Source organism: Protomyctophum parallelum (genome assembly GCF_964188405.1).
Source record: "Protomyctophum parallelum genome assembly, chromosome: 15".
Classification (NCBI taxonomy): Eukaryota; Metazoa; Chordata; class Actinopteri; order Myctophiformes; family Myctophidae; genus Protomyctophum; species Protomyctophum parallelum.
In genome coordinates, this window is record NC_139710.1 from 38,992,148 (window position 1) to 39,015,186 (window position 23,039).

A 23,039-nucleotide genomic window follows, 5' to 3' on the forward strand; every position below is an offset into this window, starting at 1 on the left:
TGAGTGTGCGTCAACAATCAACATAACGACAGAAGAAGCGTGTATTTTTCACTGACAGTCAGTCAGCCAGTGAGTGGTGAGTTGCTGTTTGTCGGGGGACTGGAAGTGGAGGAGGAGGAGGAGGAGGAGGAGGAGGAGGAGAATGGATGGATCATCGTCGGGACTGCTGGTTGGTGGTGGTCGCCCTCCTCGATCGACATCCCTACTAAGAAGAAGACCGACATTTAGAGGAGAATAGGTAGGAGGCTGTCTGTCTGTCTGTCCTAAAGACAAGAAGCAGACCGTCTCCATCTGTCTGTCTGTCTCTCCAACACGGCTCGGCACCGGCACGCCACGCACAGACAGCAGCTCCTCTTATTACAGAGAAGAAGAACAGGGCTTCTGCTGTCAGCCAGAGCAGAGGAGAGCAGAGCACACTTAAGCTACACACAGCGAAAAGGACTGCTTGTCATTTATATCAACTACAACAATGGGGTGAGTTTGATTAACACAACACAACACAACATAGCTCCTGATTAGTAGCCTATGTATGTTTGGTTATGTTGTTATGTCGCTTCTCTCTCTCTCCCTCTCTCTCTCCACATCCCCTGCTGCCTCATTGGCTGTACCTGTGTGAACTTATCAATAAACATATAATTATATCATATTCGTGTATATATATACGCCTATATAGAATGTAGACAGTATTCTACAGTATGTGTTGACAAACAGCAGTGAGATCCTCACTGTTCCTTAATATAACTATCTGAGAGTGTATGGGCTGACATGATGTAACCAAATGCATAAGAAGAAGGGGCCATTTGGTTACACTGTACACCCTCGACTTGTACGAATATACTCTGATTTACAAAATTGATAACTTAACAGACTACAGTGAGGATTTTACTGTATATAGACATGGTCCAGATGCAAATTTCAATTCAATTCAGTAAGGCATGAGAAAACATACGTTTACAATGCCAAAGCAAAAAAAAAGTATACGATCAAAACAAAACATATTATGTAGACCTATACAAACAATTGAAAGTCAGAATATCCAATAAATCAGTGTGTATGTAGGCCTACTACTCTCAGACCCTAACTAACTCGAATATTCGATATATATTATCGGATAACATATATTGTGTCCACAATTCCATGCTGTATTGACGTTAGTATCATTAGGAGAGATAACAGGCAAACGTTGATCAAAAATAACAATTCCTCTATATTCTCTATAATTGTGAAAACGTCTTGTAAATTAAGTAATGCAGATGTTTAACAATTATTTAACTCTTGAGATGGGTACTCTATTTGTTTCTCATTTTACACTCTCAAGAGTTAAAGATCTAATAAGGGTCCATTTAGTTACCAACTCTCCATCATTTATCTGGGGACCATCTACATATCTTCAATTTATGGCTGCAGCAAGCTTCAGCGAGGCTTAAGTTGCTGTATTCGGCTTGCTTTTGCCTCTCAAAAACGCCTCTTGCATAGATAATGTGTTGTTGTTGCACACATGAAGGTGCTGCTGACAACCATATACCACCAAACTTTTAGGAGCACAGGATATTAATATTTTATATATGCTATGGCTGACGCTTGTATCTCCAGAGGGACTTACACTTATACAACGATCCATCTTAATTGATAATAACTATGCAAGGTCACATGAAGCTATGCCTAAAGGCACGATACATAGTCTGGATTTTCGGTGGTGAGGTGACCACCGAACTACAACATGACGTCACGAGCCGCGGTGAAGAGCAAACCACCGCCACCGCTCTAGCCCTTCTCTCTGTTTTTACTCTGCACCGCTCAACGTTATTTCAGCTCCGGTGGTCACCTCACCACCGGAGCGGTGGTCACCTCACCACCGAAAATCCAGACTATGAATGAGCCTTAACTGTCCGTGTGTTTTGCTGTATCTGGCAACAGACTACAGTGGAGGACCAATTGACAGAAAGCAACCACGTAGAGTCTGTGGGGGCCATGGGGCCACAGCCCCCATGAAGACTCTCAGGGCCCCTTTAGGCCCCCATGAAGATTTTCGTGGACATTTTACATTTAAATTACAGATTTTCTGGGAATTGCGAACATTTTGGACCTCTCCGCCGGCAATCTGAGAATCCCATCGTCAAATATTCGGGAAAACAGCGCCTCCCCTGTTGTCAGTCTGTCTTGAGAGACTACTCCGCCGGCCATCCAAGAGGTGTTAAAAGTGTTGGGTGCGGCCACCCAAGTACTCAAATTCTAATCGGGTTTCTTTTGTTTTCACCTAGCCAGATGTCCACAACATCAAAGCGTGTCAGAATTTCATGGTAGTTGTCCTTGAGTCGTGACATAATAACACTGATCAAGAATTCACCAAAGAGACTCGTCTTTGAAACCGCTGTGCCCCACGTGTTGGACCGTGAGAGCAGCCTCGCTGAGAGCAATTGTTTCCAACTACACTACAGTGCAATCGTGACATTTCTCGCAGAAAAAAGTGATTCAGCGTCTCTCTCTCCCCTGAGTGACCGGCTGCCTGCCGCCACCGCGCAATCAATCAATCAATCAATCACCACTCCGCACCGATCCCAGCAAACCCTCTCACTTTCCCTCTCTCTCTCTCTCTCTCTCTCTCTCCCCCTCCCTATATATCTCTCTCCCCCTCTCTCTCTCTCTCTCTCTCTCTCATAATAATAATAATAATAATATAGTCCTGAAAGTTTTGGCCTATAGAAGCTGCTTTAAAAGTACCAGCGAAAACAACAACAACTTTTTTCCCGGGGGGGGTGCGGGGAGGCGGGGCTGCGGGGGGGGCTTGAGGATTGATCAAACTCTTCGGCTCTGACAGAAAGTATCTTCTTCGCTTCACCAGCCATGGTCTGTATTACAAAATTGCCGACTATGATCCGGTGGCCGGGGAGCGGATGATAGCGCTACGTCATGTTGTCGCCATTGGTTTGTAGTCATCAGGCCGGAAAACCTCAATCTGGAACTTCCTTTCCCTCAAAACCGGAAGAATAACAACAAAAAGCGTGCCTCGTTCTCTCGTATAGCCTGCAGCTTTTATTGGGAAAACCGGTTTGAGGGAAAGGAATGCTCTGTCGGAATTACCATCTTTTGTACATTAAAAATAATCACTCGGGTTACAATGGAGTGTGCAAACTAACTCGCACCTCCACACCCACTCACCCACTCACACACCCATTATCCTTTTGCTCACTCAACCACACACAACCACTCACACATTGCTGCACCACCACCACAAATTCCAAACCCACCCACGCACACACGGAATGCACGCAATGCACGCACGCAATGCACGCACGCACGCACACAGTCCTCATCCATGCTGCCCACTCAGCCTCGGTTGGTTCAGTGCGGTGGTCTCTCTCTCTCTCTCTCTCTCTCTCTCTCTCTCTCTCAGTGCTGCTGCAGCATGGTGACTAAGTTGCTGTTATGCAACACACAGCAGACGTACTCGACATTTCAATTAATGCATTACGGTGTTAAATGTGAGGCATTGTGATTTATAACGTGCGTGGATCAGTGTGTTGCCCAATAACCTGACGCACTAGGGCCCTCGAGTCGTTACGTCACCAGTGCCTAAAACCAGCGCTTCTGAACCTGAACCCTCTCAGAGCCAAGACTTACAATGTTTTGTCGTCGTGGGAGCGATAATAACAGGCCAAACGTTGATCAAAAATAACAATTCCTCTACATTCTATACTTCTTGTAAGTAATGATGCAGATGTTTAACAATAATTTAGCGTAACATGAAACCAAATGGACACGCAAGGGTCCACTTGGCCAACAAGGAGCGGACCAAGCAGCACCAAGTGTACCAAGCACAGAGTCCAGTAGAAGTATATACTTATACTGTATATGGTATATTAACAAATGACAGCATTATGTTTAAAAAAAAGAGTAGCCTAGTGTATCTCTCCTGGCCGCTTGGCTCCGTATAGCTCCATTTGGGTAGCTCAGGAGGTGGTCGCCCAATGATCCGTGGGTCGGTGGTTCGAATCCCTGCTCCTCCTGTCCACATGTCGAAGTGTCCTCGGGAAGACACTGAAGCCCACGTTGCCTCCAGTGAGTCGGTCGGTGTGAGCTCACTGCCATTGGTGTGTGAATGTGAGAAGTGAGGACGCTGGCCGTCGACTGTTCGCTGCTTCACCTCCCAATGTATATGAATGAATTTGGACCATTTGCAAAGCGTGTGTGTGTGTGTGTCTCTCTCTCTCTCAGATCGCACCGCCACATACCGGTAGACACATTATAGCGTTATAAATGTGAGTGAACAACAGAGAAAGTAGAGGTGTATGTATAACTCTATAGCACACCCTTTTCCTCTGCAAACACACACTGGCATTGTGTGTGTGTGTGTGTGTGTGTGCGTGCGTGCGTGCGTGCGTGCGTGCATGCGCACTCTCTCGGGCTTAAATAAAAGCTGCTCTCCCCTAAGTTCAGTTAATGAAACACTCTGCTTGGACAACTTCTCTGCTCGGACAACTTCTTGGACAACAAATTTGACCCCTGCTAATACTGTCAAAAGAGGGAAGATGCACATGAGGTTGTGTTCTTAACTTCTTACAAGAGACACGTCACCATGAGTAAGAGCAACTAGAGACAATGGGATCTTAGTTGTCTCATCATCTCATCATCATTATTGATCTCTTTATCGTATAACCTAGTTTGGGTCTATACGCGACATTCAAAATCCTAGCTGGGTTGTGCTTACAACCACGGCCTCTCCTCTCCCAGCCTCCCAGCCTCTCCTCTCCCAGCCTCTCCTCTCCCAGCCTCTCCTCTCCCAGCCTCTCCTCTCCCAACGCCACGTGAGACACCACCGAGCGAGCTGAAGCGAGCGAGTTGCCGTGTTGAGTGTTGCGAAGCTCGCTTATAGTCGCCTCAGGGCCGTTGGAGTTGCGACCCTATAAAGGACAGAAGAGTAAATCGTGTTCTGCATGGCGATCAACAGCACGTGTCTCGTACGGAAGGCGATGGAGTCTCTCGCGAGGAGTGTGTAGCAAACGCTGCTTGCATCTCCTCTCAAGGGCAACGTTCGCCTGAATCCATATAGTTTCTTCATTGCAGCACTAGATGTCTCCGTCGTCTCCAAATATGGAACTCTCGTGAGAGAGACGGAGGGCCTTTTGTGACGCAGGTCATACATAGAAGACACATAGCAATCTTAACATCACAAAATCAAATATCTTTTCAGCTACTCTCAAAGGTTTCAGACAAAGAAAGGAGATAGATATATATAATGGTATTACATTACCAGTACTTTAACATCCCCCTGGAAGCGAGTTTGCTTTTTACAGAAGATTTGATTTAATGATTGGAGCTATACAGGAATTGTGTCCTTGGATGATGCTGGTTGGAACAGAAGTCAGGAAAAGCCAGGAAAGCATCTGTTTAGCATCAATTTAGATTTGAGCTATTAGTGACGTTGAGATATACTGTAGACCAGTGGTTCCAAAACTGGGGTCCGGAGACCCGCAGGGGTCCTTGAGGGAGTTCCAGGGGGTCCCCCAGCTAAATGATCGTTTGGAACCAAATGGACCCCTATATGGGTCTCCAACTCTGAGAGTGTACAAATGGAACCAAATGGACCCTTATAGGTCTGCAACTCTGAGAGTGTACATATGGAACCAAATGGACCCTTATGGGTCTGCAACTCTGAGAGTGTATACAAATGGAACCAAAGAGATAGAAATCCCAGAGATAGAAATGCCATTAAATGGGGGGTCTGTAGACTAATGCATGTCACACTGGGGGTGCTTGAAATTAAATGGGTTGAGAATCACTGCTAGAGCAGTGCGACGCGTTGTGAGCTAGTAGATCGGGTATTTTCAGCATGCAACCGCAAGTGTAAAATGATAGTCCCTTCATTCAACATTTTAGTTTTTATTTGTTGACAAAATTCTCAGTATATTTAGTCTTATAGTTTTAGTCATCCTATAGCTTATAGTTTTCATTTAGTTTCCATTTAGTTTTTGTCAGTGAAAAAAGGTAGTCGACGAACATTTTTCGTTTAGTTTCAGTCGACGAATTCAACACTGAGGCCAAGTATTAGGCAGTTTGTGGATTTGGTGGATATAGTACTGGTGTAGTTGTGTTGTCTTCAGTGCACTCGATCAGGACCTCAACGCAGAGGTCTTGTTAGTGACCCGTGATGGTTTAGTTGATGTAGAAACGCAGCTGTTTGTGCACAAAAATACCCTATAGGCAACACATGTTACAATCTCTACATCTGTGTGTGTGTGTGTGTGTGTGTGTGTGTGTGTGCGTGCGGTAGTAGTGTTAATGCTTTGGGCACATATGCTCCACATTGGATAACAACACATTACTGTATATGCTTTTCCACCACCCAGTAATTTCTTTGTATATTGAAGTTGAAGAAGTTGCGAGGTCGGCGGATTTGACCCTCCCCCACTTATCAACACCTTCTCTTCCCTCCTTCCTCCCTCCATCCCTCCCTCCCTCCCTCCCTCCCTCCCTCCCTCCCTCCCTCCCTCCCTCCCTCCCTCCCTCCCTCCTTCACTCTATCCTTCCATCCCTCCCTCCCTCCCCCCTCCCTCCCTCCCTCCCTCCTTCACTCCCTCCTTCACTCTATCCTTCCATCCCTCCCTCTTCTACGTCTTCCCCCTCTCCCCCTCCTCTTCCCCCCCTCTCTGTTTTAACATTCACGTTCCATCACCTGCGCTCACTTCACACACTCTGCATACTAAAACCTCTCCTCTCCTCTCCTCTCCTCTCCTCTCCTCTCCTCTCCTCTCCTCTCCTCTCCTCTCCTCTCCTCTCCTCTCCTCTCCTCTCCTCTCCTCTCCTCTCCTCTCCTCTCCTCTCCTCTCCTCTCCTTTCCTCTCCTCTCCTCTCCTCTCCTCTCCTCTCCTCTCCTCTCCTCTCCTCTCCTCTCCTCTCTCACTTCCACCCCTTCTCTCTCCTCCTCTCTCACTTCCTCCACCCCCCACCCTACACGCACGCACGCACGCACGCACGCACGCACGCACGCACGCACGCACGCACGCACGCACGCACGCACGCACACACTCTGTTGTTAATAATGTTAGTGGGCTGCTATACAGAGTCAACCGGACGGCCTGGCGGATACATATCATTGTACTGTTTCTGTCTACGTCTGTATCTTTACATCTAGACGATAGTCTCGCGTTGCGCTAATAGTTTTGAAATAGGTCAACAATACAAATGACATTAGTTTTGTGGATTAATTTACTTTTACTGCGTGGCCCCATGTGCCCCCCACAAAATGACCGGAACTACTTCATATTGACCAAAACCAGAGCAGAACTACCACCACGGAACTCAGGCAATCAATGAATACAGTTCAGTCAGATTCACGAATAGATTTAACCAATATTTATTATAGAATGAGAATAAGTGTGCATATAATATTTTATCTTGGCGTTCGGCCTGGCTACATTTTCCTCCCTGCTCGGCACAATCAAACACCATCGTTAAACATTAAGAGCAGGGAAGTAGATATACAATAAAACCCCCATGGGGAACATAAATAACAGAGCCCACCGGTGGTGCTGGGGTGCAATTGGTCAGCTGACTGCCACATCAGCGAATGACATGTGGGTCTTGCACACACTGAATACACCCACATAGTAATGCAGCATATTAACCCCTATGGAATACTGGACAACTCAACCCGGTACGTTCACAGTCACGCGCTAATTATTTAATTATTTAACAGTAAAATCCGGTGAAACACTGTTGTAAGTAAGGAGTAGAGTCAGAGCCTCTCTCTCTCTTTCATTCTCTATGCAGCATTGAGGGGGACGTGGGGGGTGGGGGGATCGTTTGGGGATAATGTTTGCGCTTCAAAGGCAGCGTCTCACGGCTGTACAAAGTTGCTAAATGCTAATTAAGACTGCACTCCCAACGCTGCTCAAGATGCTCAATGTGTGGTCTGGGGACCTCAAGGGGTCTTTGAGGAAGTTCCAGGCAGTCCACATCAAAATATGGAAGATTTTTACCACTTTAATCCCATTTTATACTTTGAAAATAGCCATAAGCTCACAACGCATCCCATTACTGCCCATCATGATGGCACTGGCAGAATGGCAGCACGCCCGGACCTTTCCTGGCGGCCTGCCGCCTGCAGGAAATCATGGCGGCCCCCTACGGTCACGGCCCACCGGGAATATGCCCAAAAGGGGTTCCCGCCCAGAATGGGTTAGACAACTTTGGGGTATGGTTTGCAATGGACTGGAAGATGAATGGGTGGATTATGAATTCATCATAATCTCCACTAACATATGGGTCAGACAGACACTAGGGGTCACTTAAAGGTCATTCATGAGATTAGTAATAACACCAGCCTGACGGTGAAGCTGTGATTACCTATTGAACTTGCACGCACGCACGCACGCACGCACGCACACACGCACGCACGCACGCACGCACGCACGCACGCACGCACGCACAAACAAACCTTATGTCGTTGGGATAAAGTAGACCTTTTAAGCAGTTACCATTACTTATAAGAGTGTGCACCCTAGCTGTGCTCAAGCAAGGTCACAGAGAGACAGAAATATTTCTATATAGTGTCTGGAAAAGTAGAGACACGTCAGAATTCTCCAGGACAGACAACCCCTCTGGCTTGCGCTTCAAGGGGCGCCCCGACCAACGGACTGATATGATCGAATCTAATTTGTGATGTATATATCATATCACATCACATGACCATTTGTTTTGGGATAAGTATCCCGGGCAATAAAATATGCCAGTTCTTATTATTCCATGACTTATGTTTATAGCCTGTTTATTGGACTGTCAGATAACCTTTCGAACGATAACGATGCATTAGTGTGTGTGTGTGCATGTGACTCTCTCTGTGTCTCTCTCTGTGTGTGTGCGAGCCTGTGACCATGTGTGTATAAATATTTATGCGTGTGAGGGGTCAGAACTCAGGGGCGTGTCTACTGGTCTTCCATGGCCTATAAATAGCCTCCAGCCTCTCTCTCTCTCTCTCTCCTTTCCCCTCCACGACCCTCAGTCACACCACACGTTCCCATATCAGAACAGAGAGAGAGAGAGAGAGCAGTCACCCTTCACAGGACTGCAACAGAGGGGAAGACAGAAAGAGAGAGAGAGAGAGAGAGAGAGAGAGAGAGAGAAAGAAAGAAAGAAAGAAGGAAAGAAAGAAAGAAAGAAAGAAAGAAAGAAAGAAAGAAAGAAAGAAAGAAAGAAAGAAAGAAAGAGAGAGACAGATTGAGCACCAGAAAGAGAAGAGCGGAAACACGCTTAGGACACTAGGAGAGAGAGAGAGAGAGAGAGAGAGAGAGAGAGAGAGATGGGGTAATTCTGTCACTGCGTGCTGTGTGTGTGTGTGTGTGTGTGTGTGCATGTGTGTTTGTGTGTGTGTGTGTGTGTGTGTGTGTGTGTGTGTGTGTGTGTGTGTGTGAAGTCTTTGACCCCTGCAGTATAGTTCATGTGTAGTTTGTGGGTTGTAGTTTGTTCAAAGAGCCAGTGCAGCTAGTGTGCATTGCATTCTGTTTGCTCTAGCAGTGTAACCCGTATATAGGGTCAGGAGGAGTGTATACTCATGGATAAGTAGCCGCAGGTGCAGGTACACTCGCATAGGAGGAGGAGGAGGAGGAAGAGACCCCCCCCCCCCCCCACCCACACCCAATTCATTCTGTCTCCCCCTCGGTGACATCATCGTGACATCATCGTCATCGTCGTCGTCATGGTGGACAGGGAACTGGTGGTGCGTCTGGCGGGACGGTCCTCCTCCTCCCTGGAGGCGGGGAGAGGAGGAGGAGGGGGGGGACGTTGTTTTGGCGAGACCCTGGTGCTCCGGCGCGAGGAGGTGCATGACCTGCTGTTTGTGCCGTTCCTTCCCGCCCGCAGGGAGCAGCCCATCTACAGCACACGGGCGCACGTCTTCCAGATCGACCCGTCCACCAAGAAGAACTGGCTGCCCGCCAGCAAGCACGCCGTCACCGTCAGCTTCTTCTACGACAGCACGCGCTGCGTGTACCGCATCATCAGCCTGGACGGGACCAAGGTACGGTCAGTCGGTCGGTCAGTCGGTCAGTCGGTCGGTCAGTCGGTCGGTCAGTCGGTCGGTCAGTCGGTCGGACACTGCATGCGTTTTGCGTGCAACGCGTCGCGCTGCGATGCGTTGTGAGCTTGATCTGCTATTTTCGGCATGCAACCAAGTGTAAAATTACTTATACTGGATCTCTTGTCCACTAGTCATTTCCTAACATTTTAGTTTTATTTATTTTTCATCTTAGTTTTAGACGAAATCAACACTGACGCACGGACAGTGGAAAAAAGCAGCATGTTCATCACACGCACGCAGGCAGGCAGGCAGGCAGGCACACAGGCAGGCAGGCACGCACGCACGCACGCACGCACGCACGCACGCACGCACGCACGCACGCACGCACGCACGCACGCAGGCAGGCAGGCACGCAGGCAGGCAGGCAGGCATGCAGGCAGGGAGGCAGGCAGGCAGGCAGGCAGGGAGGCAGGCAGGCAGGCACGCAGGCAGGCACGCAGGCACGCACGCACGCAGGCAGGGAGGCAGGCAGGCACGCAGGCAGGCACGCAGGCAGGCACGCACGCAGGCAGGCAGGCACGCAGGCAGGAAGGCAGGCAGGCAGGCACGCACACACGCATGCAGGCAGGGAGGCAGGCAGGCAGGCAGGCGCGCACTCGACACACGCACACTCTACGCACCACACGCACTCCACACGCCTGACGCAACCGCACCACCCAGGGACGGATTAACCCCCTCACGAGGGCCCCTGGGCCGGTAATCGTTTTGGGGCCCCCATAGCGTGCGTGCGTCGCTGAATTTTCGTGTTTTTATCATGTTTTTTAATCTAAATTTAACAAAATCAATGGCCACAGGAGCCCATTTCGGGGCCTCAAACCCAGGAACACACGGTCCGATATCCCTGAAGGGCCCCTGAGAGCCAAGGGCCCCTAGGCCACTGGCCCAATGGATAATTTGGCCCTGAACCACTGCATACGACGCACAAACCGCACACACAGCGGTGGAAAAAGTACTCAAACTCCTCCTGAGTAACTTGCCTGTTACTGTTTTAGTATTGAACGGAATACAACGGAATAGAAACACCTAATGAATGTACATGAGGGGTGGGAAAAGTACTCGCATGTTTTACTAAAAGTAAAAGTATCAATACTGCTAATGTGGAAATACTCTGTAAAGTAAAAGGTCTATACATACTCCAGTTTTAGGTGTCCTGATTCTTCAAAAACGAAATGCGCCAGAGTGTAACGGTGGCGGAAACAGATATCGTATTTATCCGTCCGATCAAGCTACGTTGAGATGACGTGTTATTCAGAGAGTGGTGTGTACCACAGGTGCGCAGGCGTATCGCAGGTGTATGTCATACTGAATGCAGCGGGTGCAAAGTGATCGGAAAAGCATCCGACAACCTCATCTGCATAGATCCACGCCCCATATCGCACCATAAAAGGCTTCAAGCATGACTCAGCAGACAGCAGTTTGTCCGAGATCCGTCTGTCAAAAAAAGAAAAAAGGCTTTGCAGCCCGGCGCAGACTATATAGCGGCTTCACAAATTACAATAAAAATGATTGCTGGAAAGAAATCACAGCCGCGGTCACTGCTATGAATATAGCCCGCACTCTATTAATTGAATAATTCTACACATGTAGGAGCAGGACAGTTAGGGCTTTTATGTTATGTCATTTTTGCACCATTGTATATTACCACTGTAGGCTACTATATGTACAAACTGACATCAATCCATCAAAGGACACCAAAGGAAATTAAAAGATTTCCAAGCTTACACCGGTGCGTGCTCCGCTGAAGCAATAATTATAATTTATTTAATTAAGTTCGGGACCAAGGCGGGTGCTCACTCACACCTTTGCAGAGGTAAAGCATATCCGATATTTAAAATATCGGATATATGTCAATGCAAAAGTCGTCCTTTGAGAGAGAGAGAGAGAGAGAGAGAGAGAGAGAGAGGGAGGGGGGCATGGGCCCTCGACACTGTCGGTTTGCGCGATAAAGAACAGTAGCCTATACATTCATAAGTGAATAATTATAGGCCTACCTCGTAGGCCTGGGATCCTCTTGTCTGAAGAAATTATAATCCAGTGAGTTTATCCAGTGAGTTAAACTATTCTGTGTGTGGCATCCATGCATGTGATCAATATCAATATACATTATTATAAAGTCTGTCCGTCATGTTTGTGAACAAGCGCGAGTGGAGGTGAGCTGGCTTAAAACTATGATATGACTGGCCGACTTTCAAACACGCTGATGCCATTCATTAGGCTATACTTCTATTTTTTATATAGGGCTATATAGCCTTATTCATTTTCCAATGTGAATCGGATCGGCAGCACGCTGCTGTCTGCCCCCCCCCCCCCCCATACACACACACACACACACACCCTGCACACACACACACACACACCGACCGACAGTCAACTGACTCAAGGAGCTCCGTAACAAAAGAATTTCAATAGGCCTGCCGCCTATACTGCAGGCATTACTACACTAAACAATGTTGGATTCGTACAGTGCAGAATGCAGATAAGCCTATATGTTCTTATTATAATTGTAATTGTAGTTTGTTTTTTAACATGCGCGAGAGCCGATCTACAAGCTCACAACCGTTGCACTTCGAAGGCTGCCGAGTGAGCAGCAAATCGTGCATGATAGAAATATATATAAATAAATAAACCTAAAGACGTCCCGTAGGATTTGACGGAGTTTCCGACCAACCTACGTGAGCGTCAAGTTCACGGCCATTTCCATGAATTCCAAATTAATGTGGGAAATCCACGTAAATGCCTTTCCGCTAGCGTTACGACGTGACGCTAGCGGAAAGGCCGTGACTTCAGACTTCAGTACTTTCAAATGGCGGGAAGGTCTCAGCAGACCCCACCCCCCTCGGGGCCCCCTCGCCTCGGGTATAAATACAACTACGCTGCCATGTGTTAGCAGTTTGCGCTCGTGCACTGAGAAGCAGAGAAGAGAGAGGGGCAGTGCAGCAGCATGTTTATGTCACTGCATGTAAAGGCCTATTCATAGTCTGGATTTTCGGTGGTGAGGTGACCACCGCTCCGGTGGTGAGCTGACCACCGGAGCTGAAATAACGTTGAGCGGTGGTGGGTAAAAACAGAGAGAAGGGCTGGAGCGGTGGTTTGCTCTTCACCGCGGCTCGTGACGTCATGTTGTAGTTCGGTGGTCACCTAACCACCGAAAATCCAGACTATGTATGAGCCTTTAGTGAACCGAGGGGGGCGGCCATGACGATTGTCACTGCAATGTAAGTGAACCGAGGGGGCATCAATGACGGTTGTCACTGCATGATAGTGAACCGAGGGGGGCGGCCATGACGGTTGTCACTGCATGTAAGAGAACAGAGGGGGGAGGCCATGACGATTGTCACTGCATTGTAAGTGAACCGAGGGCGGCGGCCATGACGGTTGTCACTGCATGTAAGAGAACAGAGGGGGGGCGGCCATGACGGTTGTCACTGCATGTAAGAGAACCGAGGGGGGCGGCCATGACGGTTGTCACTGCATGTAAGAGAACCGAGGGGGGCGGCCATGACGGTTGTCACTGCATTGTAAGAGAACCGAGGGGGTGGCCATGACGGTTGTCACTGCATATAAGAGAACCGAGGGGGCGGCCATAACGGTTGTCACTGCAATGTAAGTGAACCGAGGGGGGCGGCCATGACGGTTGTCACTGCATGTAAGTGAACCGAGGGGGCGGCCATGACGGTTGTCACTGCATGTAAGAGAACCGAGGGGGGCGGCCATGTCGGTTGTCACTGCATGTAAGAGAACCGAGGGGGCGGCCATGACGGTTGTCACTGCATGTTAACAGTTTCCGTGCCGCGAATGGATTACTCCAGGTTAATGTCGCTGCCGTATCGGACATACCCGCCTTTTGTTTTATGTGTTTAATCCGCCGTAATGTAATGAATCAAAAGAAAATCCGTCTTCGTCGCGGAGTATGAGACTGGATGGCTTCGCTGTGATGACGAAACCGGAAATCGTCACATGCTGTGGGCTGCTAGGGCTTCTGGGAAATTGAGGCCAATGGAAATGCATTGGTTGCAACGCCTCATTGAAACCAATCTTGTGTGCGTCTTCCGGGTGCACCAAGATGGTGGATGCTACACACAGATCATAACAAACCACGGGAGCTTTTTTTGATGGATTTTCGCGGATTAAAAGCCCAAATAATTCAGCGTATGCTCTAAAGGTAATACAACAATCTCGGCAGTGAAGGGGGGTTGATTAAAATGCGGGTTAATCGTAAAAAACAGTCAAACTGTTAAGTGCAATATTTTTATTTCCCCCTTACGCAGCACCCTTCAGTATCGGTATAGGCCGATCGTGAGAAAAACAACCGGTGATCGGGATCGGTCCCCAAAAAAACCAGTTTTACTGTCACTCACCTCACTGTCTGTCATTAAACGGCATAGGCCTATAGGAATGTTTATAACTCAAATATATACTTCTGTTCTGGGGGGAGGGGGGGGGGGGTTCCTGGAACAACACATTTTCAGATGGGGGTCGGCGGCCAATTACATTGTATTTATATGCTGTATTTAAATGAACCTGAATCTGAAATAGTTTGAGCACCACTGACATAGAAACAGAGGGGTTTTCTTTTTCTTTTTAGAAAACTGATTTACAAGACATTTTGTAGAATCGTCCGCAGGTCTAAAGAGGTTAATAATACCAATGATACTTGTTGTGTCTTTGTAGGCAATAATCAACAGCACCATCAGTCCCAACATGACGTTCACCAAGACGTCACAGAAGTTCGGCCAGTGGGCCGACAGCAGAGCCAACACCGTCTACGGCCTGGGCTTCTCCACGGAGCATCACCTAGCTAAGGTACGGTGCACGGCACAGCGACGTGCAGAGAGTCTTAGAGAGAGGCAGGTATAAGGCACTTTTAGACGAAAATATCAGATCTACAAGCTCTCAACGTGTTGCAGCTATTTTCGCGGTGCAAACCCAGCACTCTTCATCTAGTGGAGATGCGGTGTGTAACGACATGGATTTGTAAACAAATTTGTTCAGCGCAAAATGCTGCGTTCAAGTTCAGGAGAAAAAAAAGCTATTCTCCTGAATGCTGCCTTCCGGCATGGCATGGAAAGGAGAGGAATTTGCATTTCTTTCACTACAGGAAATGCTGCATTGGTGGTCTGGAAAGGGCAGTTGTTTTACAGACGGGTAAAAGGGCAGGGGCTGAAGACCCCTTTGATGTCTATGTGTGCACGTCCCTGGTACGACATACAGTACATGCCTGGGGGGCCACATGCGGCCTGGGGGGCCACATGCGGCCTGGGGGGCCACATGCTGGCGGCCTGGGGGGCCACATGCGGCCTGGGGGGCCACATGCTGGCGGCCTGGGGGGCCACATGCGGCCTGGGGGGCCACATGCTGGCGGCCTGGGGGGCCACATGCGGCCTGGGGGGCCACATGCGGCCCTCGCCTTCACTTAATGTGACCCGCAGGTTAATATCACAATACTGATATATTATTGATTTCAGCTGTTATAATTCCAAACATGACCCACTTTAATTATTACTTCAGTCTATATTAGTACCTTAATGAGTAGTATTAAAATGTTAGTCTTTTTTTATGTCCAATGTATTTGTATTTAGTTCATAAAGTTAGCATAAATATAATTAAAGGCATTTGAAAGGTATTAGAAATTAAATTAAAATGTTACTTTTCAGGATTGCAATTTAGAAATTGCAAAAAAAAAAAATCAGGATTTCAATTAAAATATAGCAAAAATAGCTGTTTTGAGCTTGTAGACCGGCTATTTTCGCTACAACACTAATATGCAATGTGGTCCTGGAGTGAGTGTGGAGATATATAGTGGCCCTCTCCATCGTCAAAGTTGCCCACTCCTGCGGTATGGTACGCACAGACGCACACATGCACAAACGCACACACCTCGGCGCGACTACATACAAGGTCAATATGTAGGAAATGTCCATACTGGCACCATTGCATATTGCATGCATCTTGATAAGGGCTGATGATATCTGAGAACATCCGAAACCGCACGCACGCACGCACGCACGCACGCACGCACGCACGCACGCACGCACGCACGCACGTACGCATGCACGCACGCACGCACGCACACACTTCGACACATGTTGGTCCAGTCGGCAGCCTCCTCTCAGTTTAACAGAATAATTTGAAAGCCATTTGGTGCATCAGACACATTAGGAAAGGATTGTCTTTCCAATCCGTTGCACTCCTGATACTGTTAGACTAAAAGCCGCTGCACTCTGTCCCGTACTGACGCCAACTAATATTGAGTTACACGTTACTGTAAGTCCAGTTTTAGTGTAGTTTTCGTCAGTGCAAAAAAACATAGTTTTTGTCATAGTTTTAGTCGACAAAATCAACACTGTTCCTCAACCTTCCCTGGATCAGGCCCACTCGAAAATCTTGAAAATGTTTGTGCATTTTCAGAGCATGTTTATCGCATTTTTGACCTATGTCCAGCTTTGCGGGTTTGTGTAAACACAAACATTGTTTTGCTATACCGTTTCCTATATGACTATAGTTTTGAGTGTCTGTGCCTAACCCTCGAGTATATCTGACTGAACTAACTTTGCAATCTACGTATCACTCTCCAATAGGACAGATTGAAAATAACTTTATACATCATAGTCTGTGGAGACTTATTTTAGGTTCTACATGGAACCAACTGGTTCTACACAGAAGTAGCATGTATAAATACTGTGTGCGTGCGTGCGTGTTGAGTTCACCGCCCTCTGAGGTCTATACTGTATCTCTGCCATCACTGAAATAGCCTGAGATCACCTTTAGTCAGACACCACGTTCCGCCAATGACTGGAGTTACACATCTGACCTCATAGCAGATTAAAGCTGTGTGGCTGTGTTAGCTTCGCAAGTTCGCATAGCCAGCCTTCATCTGCCTTTGCAATGCATATTGCCCCAGGCAGGCAGATTAAGTCTGGCCCCTCTCAATGCATATTGCCCCAGGCAGACAGATTAAGTCTGGCCCCTCTCAATGTATATTGCTCCAGGGGGCAGATTAAGTCTGGCCCCTCTCAATGCATATTGCCCCAGGCAGATTAAGGCTGGCCCCTCTCAATGTATATTGCCCCAGGCAGATTAAGTCTGGCCTCTCTCAATGCATATTGCCCCAGGGGGCAGATTAAGTCTGGCCCCTCTCATTTCCCCATGGGGGGCAGATTAAGTCTGGCCCCTCTCAATGCATATTTCCCCAGGCAGATTAAGTCTGGCCCATCTCAATGCATATTTCCCCAGGCAGATTAAGTCTGGCCCCTCTCAATGCATATTTCCCCAGGCAGATTAAGTCTGGCCCCTCTCAATGCATATTTCCCCAGGCAGATTAAGTCTGGCCCCTCTCAATGCAAGGCAGATTAAGTCTGGCCCCTCTCAATGCATATTGCCCCAGGCAGATGAAGTCTGGCCCCTCTCAATGCATATTTCCCCAGGCAGATTATGTCTGGCCCCTCTCAATGCATATTTCCCCAGGCAGATTATGTCTGGCCCCTCTCAATGCATATTTCCCCAGGCAGATGAAGTCTGGCCCCTCTCAATGCATATTTCCCCAGGCAGATTAAGTCTGGCCCCTCTCAATGCATATTTCCCCAGGCAGATTAAGTCTGGCCCCTCTCAATGCATATTTCCCCAGGCAGATGAAGTCTGGCCCCTCTCAATGCATATTTCCATAGGCAGATGAAGTCTGGCCCCTCTCAATTGTGGGAGGACTTCACAGCCTAAATGGTGACGAGCCAACCAGATTCGTCTGGAACCAGGTTATAACCAACCAGGGCCCAGCATTCAAATATGGGGCGGGACATTGCGAGAAAACAAAAATCTAATACTAAGAAAGAAAAACAGGTGCACTTGAAACTGCCCTTGGTTGAGGCAGTTTAACCCAATCTGTACCGGAACCCAGCGACGTAGAGTCTGTGGGGGCCACGGGGCCATGGCCCCCATGAAGAATCCTAGGGCCCCTTTCGGCCCCCATGAAGATTTTCGTGGACATTTTACATTTACATTATATATTTTCTGGGAATTCCGAACATTTTGGACCTCTCTGCCGGCAATCTGAGAATCCCATCGTCAAATATTCGGGAAAACAGCGCCTCCCCTGTTGTTCCTCAGGCAACAGTCTGTCTTGAGAGACACCGGCCGTCCAAGAGGTGTTAAAAAGTGCTAATCGGGTTTCTTTTGTAGTTGTTCTTGAGGCGTGACATAATAACACTGATCAAGAATTCACCAAAGAGACCTAACCACAGACTAGTGAGACTACACACTGACTCGAGAAAAGACCCATATCGTCCAAAATAGGCTGATCAGTCGCTGTCTGTGTATAGGCTAATTCATTGGTAAAAGTATGCTAAAGAACTCATTTTTAGACCATTTGGGAAATAAATAAATCCGCGGCGGCAGTCCCCCCCCAACGCAATTCTGTAGCCTACACAAAAGGTAAAACGCACCCGCCGCCTATGATCTCTCTCTCTTTCTCCCTCCGTATCTCTCTATATCTCCCTCTCTCTCTCTCTCGCTCTCTCTCATAATAATAATAATATAGTCCTGAAAGTCCTCACCTTGGCTTGGACATTGGCCTATAGAAGCTGCTTTAAAAGTGCCAGCGAAAACAACTTATTTTTTTCCGCGCTGCGGCGGGGGGGGGGGGGGGGGGGGGGGGGGGGGGGGGGGGGGGGGGGGCCCCCTTGAGGATGGATCAAACTCTTCGGCTCTGCCGGAACCCCTTTTGGTGTTTTACGCATTATGTTATGCTTTAGCTATTTTGAAAAATCGTGAAAATGTGGCACAAATCTTTTAATATATATTCTTTCAGAGCAAACGTTTTTAACTCAAATCTTTGCTTCTGTGTTTGAGAACCATTGATACAGAAACATATCGTTTTTTTTCAAGAAAACTGTCAAAGTCAGGTCTAAATGGGTATATAGCCTATGTATGTATATATACCCTGAAGAAGGCAGTTGTACTGCCGAAACGTTGGTTCTTACTCTGCATCCTATTAAATAATCGGCACTTTGGCTATCAGTGTGTGCTGCCACTCTTTTTGTCTTTTTAAGACTTAACTCTTCACTAGTTTTAGTCATCATAGCTTCATTTTCCATTTAGTTTATAATTAGTCTTCGTCAGTGAAAAAAGGTAGTCGACGAACTTTCTTTCTTGTAGTCGGATAAATCAACCCTGCTCTGTCTCGTTTGTGTCCAGTTTAAATCAACCCTGCTCTGTCTCGTTTGTGTCTCAGTTTGCAGAGAAGTTTCTAGAGTACAAAGAGGCGGCTCGGCTGGCCAAGGAGAAGAGCCAAGACAAGATGGAGCTGGCGACTTCTCCTTCTCAGGTACGATGACGACAACTAACCCAGCGAGCACGGTCTATAGGACCTGGACCTAGGCGGGCATTAAGCAACTAGTTGACTATTCAACTAGTCGACTAGTAAATCCACTAGTCGACCTCGTTGGTACTAAATGGATTAATGTGACTGCAGCCATACTGTAATTATAGTATGTTGCTGTCCACAATGCACATCCTAGATTTTAAGGTCGTGCTACTAAAAAACTAAATGGAAATAATGAAATAGATGCTCTGTTTGAGGAGTGGTCGAGTGAGATCCGTCACTATACCCACAGCTGTAAAAATCTGACTGAAAGGACTGAAAAAAGCGTTCTCGAAGCGAATCTTGCGTTTTTTATTAGAATCTGAGATCTTCAGAGACTAACAGGAATGCCATGCAGGCTCGCGGCTCCAGGATGAAAAATGCCGTCTGCCGTCTGCAGACACAAGTAGAAACACAGCGGTACTCCCATGTTTTACTTAAAGTAGCTATAAGCAATAATATGTCAATATTTTAATTACCTTTTTTTCCTTTTTTTTAGCCAGCAATGAGTAGCCTAAAACGCTCCCAAAAAGATTTAGTCTCTTTGACACATCTAGGGGCCACAATCTGCATTCAAAAATGTTCCTAGAAGCTTTGTCATTGGTCGAAAAAAAAAGAAAAAAACTGCTGAATGACTAACCAATCAGGAAGTAGTCAAGCGAATCGACCAATGACAAAGCTTCTAGGAAAATCTTTGAATGCCCCTAGATGTGTCAGAGAGCCTAAATGTTTTTGGGGAGTGTTTTACCCATTGCTGGCTGTCTGAATACAAAAAATAAAAAAAATAAAAAAAGGTCATTACAAATTTGAGACCAGAGAGACTACTAAAATACAGTACTTGAGTAAATGTACTTTACACCAGCCATTTGGACCCTAACGGGTCCATTTAGTTCCATTTGTACACTCTCAGAGAACATTGATTTTACACAATATAAATTGGGGGTCCCAGAGATAGAAATGCCATTAAATGGGGGTCTATAGACTATAGACGAATATGCATGTCAAACTGGGGGTCCTTGAAATTAAACGGGTTGAGAATCACTGCTAGAGCTGTAAAAATCTCCTCTTATGGGGGGGGGTCCCTGCAGGCATATCTTTTCAAATGGGGGTCTGCGGGGCTAATTAGTGTCAATTTGGTCCTTGACCACACACAGGAGTCTCCTGGGGAGCTGTCGTCGCCGCTGACCCCCGTTACTCCGCCCACCATGGAGAACATCAACGGCACGGACGAGATGTGTGACATCATCACCATCACGCCCACTTCTGAGACCATGAGGCCGGAGCCCACGCAAAACGCCCTGGCCTTCACACACAGGTGAGACACACACACACACATGCACATGCACGCACACGTGCGTACGTGCACATACACACGCCACATCACAATAGTAAAATATCAAAAATTACAGACAATATCCAGTCTAATATCATGATATGGATATATATATATGCTTCCGATCCGATTCCGATTGGAAAATGCCGTGAATGGCCCCGCGACTTCCGATCAAGTGATCGGATCGGGACAATCCTAGTAGAAATGCGGAGGCGTCTGACTATTACTAACCCTAACCCAAAATCTAACCCTAACCCTAACCTCAGTCTTAACCGGCCACATAAGTCCCCTAACCTCATATCAGTCTTAACCGGCCCACGTACCGTAAGTCCCCTAACCTCATATCGGTCTTAACCGGCCACGTAGGTCAGTTTGACAATGTTTTCGCTTCAGCGGCAGTAATTTCACTTCCGTGTTTCCTAATCGCAGTGGAGAATACATGCGCCACCCATTTCCCCTTAACCCTAAACTTATTTGCCATTTTTTACTATTTTAAAACATTTATAAATAGTTCAACTAGCCAATCTACATCGACACGTTGTTGGCTTGTAGATCGGCTATTTGTACTATTTAAAAATGTTTTAAAATAAGTTTAGGGATAAGGGGTAAGGGGTGGCGCAAGCAGTCGGCTCCAGGCGAGCCTGCTGGCTCCATTGTATTCGAATGATAATGAAGTAACCTGCTGATGATTATCGGCTGATAACATTCAAAGCGGGTGGCAGGTCGATGCCTTGCAATGGTTTCCTCTGCCATCGGTGTGTGAATGTGTGAATGTGTGAATGTGTGAATGTGTGAAATACGTCGTAAAGTGCTTTGGAGAAAAGCACTGTCAAAACAAAGTCTGCACGCACGCACGCACACACACACAATTTACAATTTACAATTTAGGCATTTAGCAGACGCTCTTAATCCAGAGCGATTTACATTTAAGCAAGAACAAAAGCATGGGAATACATCACATAAAAGCATTTATCATGAGACATGCGTAAGCTAAGAAGGTAACAGTGGAATATCTATATGATGAAACTATACATACACTATACATAATAAACTATACATATTCACTACTATGCTATACATATGTACTATGGCGTGCTATGACTATATACAATACAATTGTAGTGCTGTCTACATAACATGCTATAAGTCTGTGTCAAATGCTATCTAAGCCAACAGAAATGCTATCTAAGGGGTTAGGGTAAGTGCTATGGGCCATGATGGAGTCTGAAAAGGTGGGTTTTCAGGCTACGGCGGAAACACACACACACACACACACACACACACACACACACACACACACACACACACACACACACACACACACACACACACACACACACACACACACACACACACACACACACACACACACACACACACACACACATTTATTTAATTATTTATAGCGTACAGTTTATAAATGAGGCTTTATGTACAGTAACATAATAGCTGATCTCACAACACATAGCACTGCGACACGTTATGAGCTTGCTATTTGGGTACGTGAGACAGTCATATGGAGTAAATCAAGCAACACACACACATGCAGCCGCACACGTGCACACACACGTACACGCACACGTACACGTACACGCACACGCACACGCACACGCACACACACACACACACACACACACACACGCACACGCACACGCACACGCACACGCACACGCACACACACACACACACACACACACACACACACACACACACGTCTTCTTCTTGTGACTCAAAATGTATTATCTCATGTGCTGCTGCTCGTTAAAAGTCGAACACTGGATTCATGCCCACTTTTCTTTTCCCATATCTTTCCTTCTTCCAGGGGGCAGTTTAAGGCCTGTCGGGTCATCTCATTCTGATAGGCTTTCACTAACGCTGTCCTTATCCTGACTTCTGCCAACATCACAACTCTGTGTCGATCTGCTCTGTGCCGAGGTTGTCTCATAACAACCGCTTGTGTCGCCACACAGTTAAAAGCCTGCTTACAGGTCAACAACATGCAGAGAGAGAGAGAGAGGGTTCTCAACGCAGTCTGCCACACAGTCATTTATAAATGCCTTGCTCACTAGCAGCTAGCAAAATACTCTACTCTCTTAAAGGGACACTTCACTCCTTTTGCAACCAGATCTTATTTTAATGATATTTGGGAGACAAGAAACACTTTCCTGTTTTCCACTTTCTTGTCTCCCGAGTCCCAAACATCATGAAAATAAGATCTGGTTGCAAAAGGGGCGAAGTGGCCCTTGAAGGAAGAGGTTCTGTATGGACAGGGGTGCACA

General features: G+C 47.1%; 1 protein-coding gene across 2 annotated transcripts in view; it reads left to right on the top strand.

The window, feature by feature from the left end:
* The first annotated feature begins 291 nt into the window (after nucleotides 1-291).
* Nucleotides 292-23,039, top strand: part of LOC310872347 (homer protein homolog 1-like) — a 48,211-nt gene continuing 25,463 nt past the window's right edge. Inside the window, exons 1-5 of one of the 2 annotated variants that reach the window (XM_083784136.1) lie at nucleotides 292-474; nucleotides 9,859-10,015; nucleotides 14,747-14,878; nucleotides 19,299-19,391; nucleotides 20,582-20,742. In XM_083784136.1, the coding sequence (XP_083640262.1) occupies nucleotides 470-474; nucleotides 9,859-10,015; nucleotides 14,747-14,878; nucleotides 19,299-19,391; nucleotides 20,582-20,742 (548 nt within the window). In that variant the 5' untranslated portion in view covers nucleotides 292-469. Of the gene's footprint in view, nucleotides 475-9,037; nucleotides 10,016-14,746; nucleotides 14,879-19,298; nucleotides 19,392-20,581; nucleotides 20,743-23,039 lie in introns of those variants that run through there. The other variant, XM_083784135.1, reaches the window with a different exon arrangement.